The sequence below is a fragment of the Aythya marila genome (genome assembly GCF_965140915.1).
Source record: "Aythya marila genome assembly, chromosome: Z".
Lineage (NCBI taxonomy): Eukaryota > Metazoa > Chordata > Aves > Anseriformes > Anatidae > Aythya > Aythya marila.
In genome coordinates this window covers 37,539,307-37,554,125 of record NC_139080.1, presented here as the reverse complement: position 1 = coordinate 37,554,125, position 14,819 = coordinate 37,539,307, and the positions used below count along the sequence as shown (strand labels likewise).

Sequence of the window (14,819 nt, the reverse complement as noted above, 5' to 3'; positions counted from 1 at the left end):
AAGGACGCATACAGTCCGAGAGAAGGCACTGGCAACTGAACAGCACTCAGGACACTGCTGGAAAGAGACAGGGTGGCGAAGCTAAGTTACCTGGTTTGGTAAAACCACTTTCAACTACACACATCAGAAGTCTCAGTTGAAATGTGCACAACTTACTTGAATTCTCTGGGTTTTTGGCTGAAAGAAAAACAAACAAACAAACGTAAAACACACCACGTTTTGCTTTAACAAACAAACAAAAAACAACCAACCAAACAAGGAAACACACCGAGTTTTGCTGAAAAAGCTGACGCCCTATTTCCTGAAGCATCGCAAGGTGCCGGCTGTTTACTCGAGTGAGAGTTTTAGACGTGTAAAAACGCAGCACACGGTAATCAGACAGTAAGCTCCTGTAGGGCTTGCACATTTTACGTGTTTATGATTTTACTTGCAATCTGTTGCATTTTACAGTCCTGTGGAAGGATCCGAAGTACAATTTTTCCGTGTCCTCACAGATTTATTTATTTTTAATAAACTTTCACATCAGGGTTAGTTTTTATCTATCTCCACGGTGAGTCTTTTACTTTATTTATTTATTTATTTATTTATTTTGTGTAAGTAACGCTTCCCACACCGCTCCCTAGCTCCACACCGCCCCGCCGGGCCGGGGCAGCCCGAACCGGGGCAGCCCCTGGGGGCGCCGGGGCCGAGCCGCGCTGCGCTGCTCCCCGCGGCGCCGGCGGAGGGCGGTAGCGGCCTCGCGGCCTCCCGTTAGCTGCCGCCGGGCCGGGCCGGGCCGGGCCGGGCCGGGCTGTGCAGTGCAGGCTCCTCCCCGGCCGCTTCCTGAGCGAGCGGCGTCGGCGGCATGTGGAGGCCGGGGGCGGCCGGCGCCGTGCGGGTGGCTCGGCGGGCGGCGGCGCGGCGGCGGAGCGCTGGCCCCGGGGGCGCCCCGCTGGAGGGGGCCGGGGCCGCGGCCGCCGCCACCGGCACCGTCCGCGGCCGGGCGGTGAGTGCGGGGCCGGGAGGGGGCCGGGGAAGGAGCGGGGCGGCCTCGGGCCTGCCCCGCAGCCGGGGGGCTCCTCCGGCACCGCGGGGTTGGAGCCCGGGGAGCCCGAGTGTGGCTCGGGCCTCCTCTGTAATTTTGTGTTACAGCGAAAGAAAATAGCTCTCCATTCTCTCTCTCTCTCTCTCTCTCTCTCTCTCTCTCTCTCTATATATATATATACACATATATATATATATTTTTTCTCACTAGCTTGTAACAGAAAACAAGGATATTACTGATGGACTCAGTCATCCAAGGGACTAAAGCTGCATAATTCTTCCAGTATTAGCTCTGTAATACAGAATATAAATATTTTACTTGAGGATGGCAAAGTCTTCAAATCTGTTCAGTTTGTGTGACCACTACATGATTCATGATCTTTGCGTTTTAACTTTTAATTCCCTTTTACTGACATTTATTTTCAACAGCAGTTACAGTGTGCGTCGGAGCTGAAGAGCCGGGCGGTGCGGTTTATGAGTGTAAGAAACGCAGGAACTCTGAGTGACAGAAGGTAAATGTTATTCTGAGAATATTCCCAGACTATGTTATTCATATGAAAATATTCCCTGTGCCTTCTAAAACAATTGTAGATGTGGTGCAGCTATCAAATTAATATAATGTTGATATGATGATTCACAGGAGAAGTACAGTTCTAGGGAAAATCATTTTGTGTGAGTTTGGGAGGTTACACAGGGAACAACTCCTGTACCGAAAGGTGGGTGCCTGGCACCATCTCACATGTGTCAGGGAACATGAAAATCATGCCTTTCACAGGCAGGATGTGACAGGGTACCCGTGAGAGACTTCTCCCTGGATGATGCTGCAGTTGGAGGCCCGGTTAAATATTGTGCAGATGTCTAGAATGGTGCTTACCATTAGGTACCTGAATTGCATCCTGAATCAGTACGTGAGTCCTGCCTAATCCTCTGGCCTTCTGTTCTCTGGAACTGTAGGTATTTCTGTGGTGTCCCTGATGTAAGTGGTGTGGTGTGTGTTTTGGTAATTGACTAATAAGAAATGTTTTTAAAGAGTACATTCTACATCAGGTGAAATATACTGAGTCCCCATAGATCACAGTAACTCCTGTTTTGCTGTATCTCTTAGCAAAACAAGTGATTTCACCAAATTGTCTGTTGGTAGAGATACTAACAGAATCTTTAAAACAATCTTTAAAAGTTGACACTGCTACAGATAGAAAAACTTAGGTGATTTGATAGCATTTCTAGACTTAAAGAGGATAACAGAAGTGGTTTCGTAAGTGTTGTAAGCCTTATGTAATGGCTACAAGGGTGCTTTGAGAAGCTGAAGAAGAAGTTAATTGTAAAAGCATTATTTCATGTGTGCATTTTAAATGATATCTAGTTGGTAATTCCAGGGGAGAAATCAAATGCTGCATGTAGACATGACATTTGACATTGATGTTTCTAAATCTCTGCTTGTAGCTACGTTTGGTTCCATATAGTCAAATTACTTGTGCTTCTAAACAGGAGAGTCTTGTGTCTATCCATAGAGTTTCAAACATTAACTATGGCTTACTTTGTTCTTACAGAAGGTTCTTTTATGAAAATGCCTTATTTTAACACCTAACTCTATCTTCCTAATACTCAGAGGTCACTATATCTAAAAAAAGAAGTACATGGTCTTTAATTGGAGTTCTCTACTACACAAATTTTAAAATTCCACCTCCATTTATAAGGTGTGTTGTTACCTACCTACATCACCTTTAAAAAAAAAAAAAAAAAAAAAGACTGCTTGTTTAATGTGATTGTTTCATGATTACTGTGCCCTCCACGGTCTTGGTATTTTTCATTATATGGAAAATTCTGCCTTCCATGTCTTCCCTCCTAATTATGTGATTTTATGTTGTTCGTAGCTCTTTAGATGAGACCACTTACGAAAAACTGGCTGAAGAAACACTGGACTCCTTAGCAGATTTCTTTGAGGACCTAACCGATAAGCCTTTTACCCCAGAAGATTACGATGTCTCTTTAGGGGTATGTTTTAAAGATTCTGTTAACATTTTTAATTACTGTAGATTTCTTTCTTTGAAAGAGAATTTTAAACTAGTCACCTTAGGGACAGAACTTAAAAAGTATTTCTTTTACAGCTTTACTGCTAAAAATATGCCTCTTTTACAGACTATTCTGGTAAAAAGTGATGTGGTTATCTGATTTGACGATTTAAAATGTTTAGTCTGTAGGGAAAGGTATAATATAGAATAATGACTGAGCCTAAGAGGAGATAGAGACCACTGTCGAATCAGAAATCAGTTTCTATGTCTTTCTAAATTTACATTGACTTCTGGCATCAGCAACCCGAATCCTCAAGGTAAATGCTAGGGCAGGCCTATGTGGTGTAGTATGTGTAAATCACGTTACTGGTAGAGCAGTTTCACTGATGGCCATGAGTACTGAGAGGGAGCATGTGCCCTGAACAGCCGTGACAGATTATGTTTGATCTGGCTCTGATAAAGGTTGAGCCTGTGGTGGAGAGGAGCAACGGAGGATGTCTCAACAGGTTGTTGCAAAACTGAGAAGTGAGCATGCACAGGGAGAAGGCTTTGGTCACATGAGACACTGCATGGCTGATAGCCTGATAGTTGGAGCCTTTAAGAGGTCACCCACTCATATTGCTTTACAGGGTGACAGATCAGAAATGGCCACTGTGTTTCTTTAAGGAGTTTATTAGTTTTATGTAAAATTGCTGGAATGGGTTGTATCTTAAAACCATATACGTGACTAGGAGGAAAGCGTATTTCTCCCTACACTGCTGTCTGCAGCGCAGGTCTTTCCATAAAGCTTATTTTTTTTTAATTATTATTTTGCATAACTACTGTTCCCTGTTCCAATCTTACCATTTGGAGATTGCTTTTTGCTAGCTCTCTCAGTTAAGTTTTTATGCTCAGGACATTGAACCAGATGGTTTGGGTTATACGGAGGTGGGGGGGGAAACAAACAAACAAACAAAAACACAACTGTAGTTTTCAGACCTGCTCCTGTGTAACTTTCTGTCATCATAATGTTTATTATTTATTTTTCATAGCTAAGGTAAAAAGTAACATATTGTTAGTTAGATTCTGTTCTTGCGCTTAGCACATATTATTCCTTGCTTTAATTAATGTGTAATAACATTGTGTCTAATTACTTTTCTGGTGAAAAGCAATGAATTGTTTAACTATTAAAGAGCTTAAGACAAAAATTAGCAAAAACATTGTCATTAACCTCTTTAGTATTTTAAAGTTTGTTATCTGAAGGTTATGAATTGGTTTCTGCCGTAATCTTATCTCCAGGCACTGCAGAGTGTTTTGCGCTTGACATGCACTCCCTCTGGGGCTCTAAAGAGTTGTTTGTACATCCATCCTAACTTTTACGTGTACGCCTTTGGTGCACAGACTGTACGATGAATACTGCCTTGAAAGTTTCTGTTGAGAGATAAGGGTTGAATAGTGCCAGGTTTACCGAGGGTAATTCCAGACAAGCAAGGCTAGTGCTGCAGCAAGCCACAAGGTGGCGAGTGTGGTGAAGGTCTTATACCTATGAGTTCTTAATAAACTTCATTTCTTCACACAGCTTACATATTCGTGTTCAGAAGGAGAAAAAAATCTATTTTGAGGAATATATACGTTTTACCAGGAGCCCTAAAACATTCATATGATAGTAAAAAACATATGCAGTAGAATTTCTTAAGATATGATCAAAGTATCTTGCATTTAAAGTTCCTAACAGCTCAAGTTGTCTTTTCTATTATTTCAAAAGTGCTGCCAAATGTAGGGTTAAAAGTTTTAAAAACCCAGCACTAGAAGTTAACCTTTACTTAATTTGCAATGACAGAGCAATAGTACTCTGCCACAGCTGACACATAATGTAAGCAATGGTATAAAATTTTGTTAATTCTTTGGAAACCAATTTATTTACAGTGCTTTTGTAGCACAGTGTAACATAATGCTGAGTACTTAACATGGTACTAAGGAACACACAGAAGAATACCGACACCTTTATATCCATATTCGGGGCTAATCATCACAACATGCTCTTACTCTGCTCTATCTCTACAGATGTAAGACTGCAGATACATAGAAAAGATTGAACTGATCACAACCAGAGAAGTAGGCTCTTCTTGCCCTTCTAAACCAATTCTGAATTAACATAACCAGCAGGGCAACCTGCCAGCAGTATTAACCAGGGATGTCTTTATTTATATTTTATTGCTCACAGCTGTAAATCTATAATCTAGTAGCACAAATAAGAGCGTGGAGACTGGAGCAAAGAAAAGTCAAACCTCGCGAGTATTATTTCATTGCTGATGAACCTCAAGATATGTCAGAAATTAGTAACATGGAATTACTTTGTAAGAGAAGGGGGCTCTAAGCTGCTGGATGGGCTACAAAGTAAATTTGTAGGTAGTCACAAATGAAAATGTTTTTTTTTCCCACGATTAAGTGTTTTTACATAGGTAATAGCCTTAGCAGTGACAGTAGCTGTGGTAATATATTCTAAGGTGTGAAAAATATGGACGCACCAAAGAAGCTTTGTTGTGCTATAAGGTGTGATATATTTGAGGAACTATAGATTAAATATGGCTATTAACTGAATCATAAAACTGTGTTCTGCAGGGATGCCATTTTTAACCAGCATAAATTCAGATCATCTGTAGGTTAACTCGGGTCCAAATGTTGTTACTCTTTTATGCTCCTTAGGACAGAAACATTTTTGTCAGCTGCTTTTCAGAACACACTTGTGAAAATGTCAGAGAAATATGAATCATGTTGTCACTAAGAAATGTGAGTAAGATAGAGAACAGAAATGCTTACTAGGATAATGGTCTGAAGCTGGCATAACTAAAACAAAACAGACCTGGAGTTTAGAAGTGGAACATTTTTTAGGTATGATTCAGGATCTAGGCACTTCATCAGAATTATTGGAGAAAGAGTTGTGTTTATTCACTTGGAAACTGTTACAGTTACTTGAAGAAAAGTTAGGTAAAAGCGGATGGATCAGGAACGTAGTCTCAACAGATAATCTTCTTGATTTGGAACCACACCAGTGCATGGGTAGAAAAAGTTGGGTTTGAGTGATGTTTTAGTCACTGCAAAATAAACTATGAGCTTCAAGATGACAGGACAAAGCTCAAGAGTATTATTTAAGTAGTGCTGTTGTGAATGGAGCAAATACTAAATCAAACTAACCAGAAGTTTTGAAGTCTAGGTCAGGCACAAAGATGTGCAGGTTGTCTGAGGTATTGTCACTCGCTGTTGATTCATAACAATCATTCTTCCAAGCTGTTACTGTTTGGAAAATAGTTGGGAATGTGATACAGATGTGTAAGTTTCTGTTTACAAACTGCAGATCATGTAACTCTTGTCAAGTAACAGGATACAAACTTAAATTTTTTACTATTTTCTTTGTGATTTAAGAGTGGAGTTTTAACAGTTAAATTAGGTGGAGACATGGGAACATATGTAATCAATAAACAAACACCAAACCGGCAGATTTGGCTGTCCTCACCCACTAGGTAAGTTATGTGTAAGGTACGTAACATCTGAAGACTGAGTAGAAATGTACTTTTTTTTTTTTTTTTTTTTAACATTGCATGGATTATGTAGTGCCATAAATAGCCCTTTTCTCCAGTATATACTCAAAACATGATTTAATCTAAATGTTCAGTAAGATTTTGTTACTGAGCTGTGTGGCATGGCATAATATACTGATATGCCCAAATCCAGGAAATGCTTAACAGAATTTTCATACTCTGTTCCAGTCCAAAGCCACTATCTACAGGAATATAGGCTACTCAGAAAAAATATATAATAATAATAAAAAAACAAAACAAAACAACACAGCCATGATTAAAAAGGAAAACAAAAACTTCTGTTGGAAAAAGAAATGATGATGTTATAATCTAAACTACTCTTTGTATTTAAACAGGGTGGCTCCTTCCCCTTCAAGCTTGTGGGATTTCCTGCTTTATATGTTTATGTGCTCACCCACTAGTTGTTTTTGTCAAGCTCCTGCACTTCATGGAAGCCTTGGCTGGGTGTGCCCTCTGCCTTCTCTAATGCTGTGTTTTGATCCATTGTAGGCTTTCTGGTTGGTTTCACCTGTAGGGGCAGCCAGATAATAAGGGAAATATTGAGGCTGATTCCCCCTTCAAAAGAATGTGTCCCCTGCCACTGTCCCAAGGAGAGAACTGAGGGAGTCAAGTCACTGTTACTGGTGAAGGAACCAGCTAGCTGGAAAATATGAGCACACCCAGTAATTACGCAGGCATACTTCTTGAAGGTTGCTCATAAAGAATGTAGTAATTGCAAAACCGGGAATGGTTTTGCAGTAATAGAATGTCATATTAGGGTTTGCATGGAAACAAAAAAAAAGAAAAAAGAAAAAAAAAAAAAAAGAAGTTCAAGGGAATTTAAGATTTCAAGAGGATCAATTTTAATAGATAAAAAAAATACCTAAATAAAATTTTAACTTCACTTTAGGGTAATTAAGTACTGATTGGTGCACATTTTATTAGTCATTTTTTCTCTACTACTAGCCTCCTCCCCAGTCCCCGAATCGCTTTTTGTTAAAAATAATTTATTTAAGAGGTATGTGACTTTTTAAGGCACTGGTCTAGTAAGCTTATCATTCAGACAAATGAGGCTGTGTGTCATTCATTCATTTCATATATTCTGCAACAAACAGTTCCTGAATCTGGATTCTGCTTAAGAGGACAGTAGGGTTTTTTAGGTCCCACACGAAGTTTTCAACCATTTCTGAAAACCAAAATTCAGAGAGTTCTGTGAGTAAAGATACACAAACACCAGAATAGGGAATTCTGTGAATGATTATGTGTTGAAGTGGTGAATAAAAATATATGCAAGAAACTTGAAAATTCTCCGATGATGTTTTTCGGCATCTGTTGTGAAAAATGACTCACCAACAAGCATTCCATTTTGTGCTTGCTTAACTGGTAATATAGTAAACAGTAGTGTTTCCTGAAATACGATCACACGTTCACTTATTTCCTAACCTCTGAAAATACATGTTGCAACTCCAGCAAATACTGTATGATCTGGAGTGACATACTGCTAAAGTGCAATGTACTAGGAGGGGAAAGAAGCAAGTGTTACTCTTAGTGATCACTTTGCAGTTGATACTATATTTGCGAAATTTGTACAGTGAATGTACAGTGAAATTTGTGCAGTGAATGGAGAACGTATGCAGACTTCCCTTGAGAGATAAATTAATACTTAGCCTTTGAAGGCATTTATTAGTGCTCAAAAGATCCTTAAAAGCTAAATGTAAATGAAAAAATCATATTTCTACAGAATTTTGAAGAGTCAGAGAACTGTGGAGGTATTTCATATGTCAACCTTATCACTGATACTTCCTAAGTAACATTTAAAAATAGTTCAGATGACCAATTTATTTTTTTTGCCTTTGTTGATTGAATGGTTTGTCTTAGCCTGGTTTTCATGAATGGCTGTGTCCCATTCTGTTGCTCTCTGGCTGTAGGGCAGTATAAACATATACTTGATCTGCAAAGACAAGTGAGAAATGCATGGCAAAGTGACTGGAGCATTGGAGAATAGTTCCCAGTTCACATACAGCAAGTGAGACGTCAGTGGAAGTCACTCTTATTTCTGTTTGCATCTGTGACTTCTCGTAGTTTGGTTAGTGGTCTGAAAGTTCGTCATTTAAATATGGTGAACAATTCAGGGTATTTGAGGTTCAGGTTAGTGTTTATGTTTGTAGAGAATCTGCAGATTGTCCTCATGTATATGTAGTCTGTCTTCTTGGCAGACCTTGTATGCAGTCATCTGAGTTCCAAGGCATTTTGTCCTATCAGTTTAAGTTCAAGGATAAGAGTGATGTTTATCCCTGTTTATCCCTGCTGAACATTTCATTCCTTTCTCTTTTCTTAGCTTCTGTAGCTGATGTTAACAGTAGTGAGCACCTTTCAGTCATTGCTCCTGTTTCAGATGTGGAGAATTAGGTGGATACAAAGGTCTGTAATGCAACCCAAGTGTTCAAGTTATTTCCTGATGTTTAATGTAAGGCTGAAGAATCAAGCCCAAAACTATACGATAGCACAGAGGAAAACAGAATTTTCATGTAAATCTCCCACATGGCAATATATGTGCTTTCAGATGGTAAATTGGTTTATTGCATTCAAAAAGAAAGTGAGATTGGTGGTATGTGTTCTGCTGCATTTAGAATATCTTCACGTAACTCTGCTGTATCAGCTAATCAACAGCATGAATTCAGCCTCACACAAATATGCTTTGTAGTAGTTGTGTGCAAGAAGATTATGTGGGTGAGGGAAGAAGGGGGGTAAGGCATGAAAATGGGGAGATGAGTGCCAAAAGCAAGAAGGAAAGGAGCGTGTATCTGCTTGTCAGAACTGAGACATCTTGTCACCTTTCAGATGCATCTGTTAGATGGCTCAGGAAGGTCTGGCCTTTGCTGCTCCGCTTTCCCACACAAATCCTTCTCTACTCTCTTTCCTTGTCCTGGGCACTTTCTGGGTTACATATAAATACGTGCTTCCAGCAGCTCCCCATAAATTTCAATCTGTACTTACACCATGTGTTTTGCTTTCTAGTGGGCCCAAGCGCTATGACTGGACTGGACGGAATTGGGTGTATTCTCATGATAGAGTATCCCTTCATGAACTACTATCAAAAGAGTTTTCAACAGCATTAAAAACTAAATTGGATTTGTCCTGCTTAATATATTCTGGAAAAGAAGATACTTGATGATATTTTACCTCATGGAACTTCAAAGACTTGAAGCACAAGCCCTCCCCTGTTTCCTGAGTACCCGAGCTTACTGTTTTTCTTGACATCACCATGTTGTGCAGCAATATGAAAATAATACATTTTCCTCAAGTGCTCAGCCCTTGGGTTTCTGTGTCACTGCTTGAATCTATGCCCATGGTTGAACACATGGTTGAGGTCTCCCTTCCTGTGACTGCATTTCTTACTTTCTTCCTGCAGAAGCTGTGGATTCTTACTTTCTAGTTTTGCATGGACTGGCCTGCTGGGTGAGTTCTGCCAAGCGCGTGAATGTCAAACTTTTTTGTTGAGACGTTAGCCCAAAACCAAGAAATGCCTCTGAATTACAATAATGTAAGCTGTGGTACTTTGATGCCTTGCAGTAAAAGTTGCAGCTACTGATAGGATTTTAATGTTACTGCAGGTAAATAAGGCGTAGGAGTCAAATTGAATGTGTCATAAAGGACGTGACTGTGGCAAAACTTTTCGTTTTGTGTGATGGATGTAGTTTTTTCTCAGTATTGCAGAACTTGCTCTTTTCTCCAAATTCTTATTTCTTTTACGTTGGGATATTTTTCTGAGCTAAACTTAAAACTACCAACAGGTCTGCATGGTTGTAAGCATCATATGAATTCAAAAAGGCTGGCGTGTAATGTTTAAGCTGTGCGGCAATCTTTCTGCAAATACTTTATTCTCTTACTGTGAAATTCTCTTCCTGTTTTTACTCTCCACAGAGTAAAAAGATGTAATTTATTGCCTGTTTTTTAGTTAAGGTAAATGGAGATCCTCTCATGATAGCAAAAATTGCACCACTGCATTTCTTAGGTGAGTGGGCTTGGATTATCTTTTTTAACCATTATGTGAGACTTCCCTTCATACCATGTTCACACAGAAACATTTCCCTTTTGGTTTTCAGATATGTTTTTGAAAAAAGAGATAATGAAATAAATTATTATACCCCAGATTTTACACCAAAAAGCTTTAAAAACATTGAACCACAAGAACACTAACGCTTGCACTGTTGTATGGAGTATCAGTATTATTGCTACTGATTGTTCACAGAATCACAGAATTTCTAGGTTGGAAGAGACCTCAAGATCATCGAGTCCAACCTCTGACCTAACGCTAACAGTCCCCACTAAACCATATCCCTAAGCTCTACATCTAAACGTCTTTTAAAGACTTCCAGGGATGGTGACTCCACCACTTCCCTGGGCAGCCTGTTCCAATGCCTCACAACCCTTTCGGTAAAGAAGTTCTTCTTAACATCTAACCTAAAACTCCCCTGGCGCAACTTTAGCCCATTCCCCCTTATCCTATCACCAGGCACGTGGGAGAACAGGCCAACCCCCACCTCACTACAGCCTCCTTTAAGGTATCTGTATTAAGGTATCTGATTAAGGTATCTGTTCTTGAATTGCCTATGAAATGGGAGCACAAAGTTGTTGTCTTATTCTTGAGATAACTTATACCATATTGTTAACGTATTTTTCTTATTGCGTGAAAAGATGTTCAGTGCAAATTACTTTTCTTCGTGGTTCCTCTGACACTTCTGATTAGTTAGCCAGAGAATCATGACAAGCTGGAATTATTACAGGTGTGATTCATTCTGCTACAGAAGAACAATAGCTAGATAGCATCATTGTCCTGTACTTACAATTAAAATATATGTTGTTACTAGCTACTTCCCACTGTTAATTAGAGAATACCATTTCCTTGGAACCAGATCGTGATTAAGTGTGAAAACTGTGATCATGTTAATTGTGCAAACTGTTACACATTTTCAATCAAAATTTGACATGGTCACTATTATCTGTATATACTCCACTGGATGAGGTAAATAAAATGAGTAGCAAGTGATATAAGAATGAAAGAGGCTTCTTTTTTTTCCCCCCTCAAATGAAAGCTAAAAACAGAACATCTTTTTGCTGTTTTGAATTAGAATGGTAAAAATAATTTACAGCACATGGAAAACAATAGTATTCCAATCAGTCTCCTAGTAACTAAGAAAGTTACTTAGATACACCTGGATAGATGTTAATTATTTGATATTAGAATCTAGGATACTTCCTCTTGCTTCTTTCTTCGCTTGATCATATATAACTTGTGAAATTATTTTTTCCTATTGGCTATTCCAAAAATTATTTCACGTAATTTGCATGTAATTGATTCATAAACATGCATCTGATTCACATTTTGGGGTTCATTCTCTATGCCTTTTCATCTTGTACAATTGTTCACATCAAAATACAATTGCACGTCGAGTATGTAGAATCCATTGTGTAAAGTTTGATTTCCCACTATGATGATAAAGATCGCGGATGGGCATATTGTGCTGGATTATTTGTGTTTGTTAAAACACTTAAGGCAAAGATTCTGTTCAGAATTTGGCCAGCCAGGGTGGCTTTTTTAAGAGCACTCCAACCTTCATGTTTGAAGTGCCTTCCCTTTCATCCACAATGCTACTGCTATTTATGCAAACAATTTCCTGGTTTTAGCTAGCTGAGTAACAGTTGGATTTAATCCAACTAGGGAAGATGAATAGCATCAGCTTGTTAGAATGAGGGCTTTTTTTTTTTTATCCCCATATAAAAAATGAATTGTAAGACATGATTCATTTGTGCTCTAATACTTGCATGAGATTTTAAGTAAGGATGAGGACTCCGTCAGTCACCATGCTTGTGCACAGGAGGAGTTCTGATCCTGGTGTCAGACTGCATATTGCCCCAAGACAAGTAGGGCTTCTGTACTATTTTTCACTTCCTCAACTTACTTGTATTAGCAGATTGCTCCACAGTTACAAACATGAAAGGCATCATGTCAATTGCTTGCTGCTGCACTCCTCTCAAAATAGCTGAAGGAAAATCCTCTGATACTCACTATGAATGGTTAATACCAGTAAGAATTGGTGTATTACTGGTGGCTTTTTCCCCACAAGACAGTTGCTCTGTCTTCGGTGAAGGAAAGCACAGAGTGCTTTTGAAAGACAAATATTGACATCTGAAACCATGCTTGATACTCAGAGAAAGTGAGGAGTGTTGTTCCATGTTAAGGTACATCTGAATTTTCACCAATAGCTAATTGTCCTTTCTGCAGTCAGTGATTGTTTTTGTCTGCTTCTGTCCTTCAGCTCCAAAGTCTCAACATTTCTAACCTTGCTAAAAGTGTTTCCTGTGTGCCAAGGATTTCTCTGGAAATCTTGGTAGATACATGTAGTTCAGCTAAACTTACAGCAACTGCTCCCCATCTGTGGCAGTCATGAAATGCTACATGTGTTCAGCAGGAGTTACGTGCCGAAGCGCTTGTCCGGTGTTCTTTGGTTCATTTTCCTTTCTGCTTGTGGTAATTCTTAAGCAATGGTATCTCTTCCTTGCAAGGTTGTTCCATGTGACAAAATCAGCCTGTCTTGTTTCCTTAAAATTCCCTAAGTCCTTTAGCAGCTTCAGTACATGGGATTTATTGACCTGTCTCAAAGAGCTGATAGCTGAATAAGGGTAGGGGAATTGCAGGGAGTGTTTGATTACTTTTGGGTTCTGGTTAATGGTTGAACTCTGTGATTGTGCTAACCAGTCCTGGAACGTGTGGGAGTCTTGCAGGAATGAATCCTTGGAAGGAAGGCAGAAGCTTGCCAAAATACCTGGAAGAACATTCAAAATAAAAAAGGAAGCATGGGAGGAGCAGAAGAAAAGGCTATCAGGAAGAGATTAACTGTGCACATTGGCTGATGTTGCTGGCAGGGCAGCGAAGAGACCAGAGTCAAGCGGCATCACGTTGTGGCACCTTAGGGGATGATATTTTAATTTCACGCTGCACACCACTACTTACAAGTGTAACCAATCAAGCAGATGTTCCAGCCCATGTTGCTTTTGAGGCTTTTTATTTAACTCCTGTTTAAAGATAAGAAAAAGTTGTCCAGAGTTATGTCCCCCTCTATCCCAAATTGTCTTTTATGTAAACTGTACTCTTGGCCATCATAAAACAAAGGCAAGATTCATGACCTCTACCAAAGGAGACAGGCATTGGAGACTGTTTTCTTTGGGGAAGAATAAACAGAGCTATGCACAACTACAGTTTTTCAAACAGTTATTAATTACAAACCTTTTTTTGGAGTTCAGCTTAAGGAATGACAGACGCAGTTTAGATGAGGAAACAATACATGTTTAAAACAGGCCATATAGTGTTGTCGCTGCCCTCTCCAACTTGCTGAATTTTTAAAAATTGTGTCATGGTAGTTATGTTACATGATCAGTATTTTGTAAATGCTGTTACTTTCCAGATATATATACTTGTACAAGCTGCTGGTGTTCTCTACTGTCCTACCAAAAAAAAAAAAAAAAAGAAAAGAAAAAAAAGGAATATATTAAGTACGTCAATAATATTACTCCTCCTCAGAACATTTCAGAGCCATTAACTAAGTATCATAAACCCACTGTAAGAAAAGTGGCTTCAAAAAGAGAAAACATTTATAGAACTAACAAATGAAGTCTTTAAACATTCATTAAGGAAGTAGACACCGAGCACAGAGTAAAACAAATAATCTGACACATACCTGGATGTCAGACTAAGTTTCCACTCCTTAAGCCTCGATTCGGGTTGCTTGAACACAACGCTGTATTACTTACTGACCCCAGATCCTCTCTGTAGCTGACAGAAAGCATCAAGTTACTGAAGTCCCTTTTTCTTTTTTCTTTTTTTTTTTTCCTGTTTAGGGCATTTAGACTGAAACAGTTGAAAGACAACAGCACGCACATGCATGTTAATTATTAACTGTAGCTACGAGCAGGACTCTTCGAAACAACATTTGAACATGGCCTGGTGTTTGCTGTCACTAAACTGGGCTCTTTCTGCTCGCAGGGCCTGCTTCCAAAGTCCAGCGCCTTCGCTAAGAGCACTGTTTGCCTTCTTTATCTCGGTTTCTGTATGAGGCATGCTGCACAAGCATGCTGCTCACCTGCTTTACGAGGAAGAAACTAGTTCGGAACTGAGAATGCTTTGGGAATCTGGGATATTGAGCACCTAGAAATGCCATCTGCCCTT

General features: G+C 39.5%; 1 protein-coding gene across 5 annotated transcripts; it reads left to right on the top strand.

Moving 5' to 3' along the window:
- Positions 1 to 776: 776 nt before the first annotated feature.
- FXN (frataxin) lies at positions 777 to 14,293 on the top strand. Of its 5 annotated transcripts, none has more exons than XR_014319385.1 (6): positions 779 to 985; positions 1,453 to 1,535; positions 2,898 to 3,018; positions 6,438 to 6,535; positions 9,611 to 10,051; positions 10,551 to 14,293. XR_014319385.1 is itself a non-coding variant. In XM_082783801.1 (5 exons), the coding sequence occupies exons 1-5, from the start codon at positions 845 to 847 to the stop codon at positions 9,762 to 9,764; spliced, it is 594 nt and encodes a 197-aa protein (XP_082639927.1). In that variant the 5' UTR covers positions 777 to 844; the 3' UTR covers positions 9,765 to 14,292. The 5 variants fall into 5 exon arrangements, 2 of the variants coding, with proteins under 2 accessions (XP_082639927.1, XP_082639926.1); XR_014319386.1 differs by having other exon boundaries at positions 9,611 to 12,835; positions 13,379 to 14,291; XR_014319387.1 differs by having other exon boundaries at positions 13,379 to 14,290.
- Positions 14,294 to 14,819: the final 526 nt, after the last annotated feature.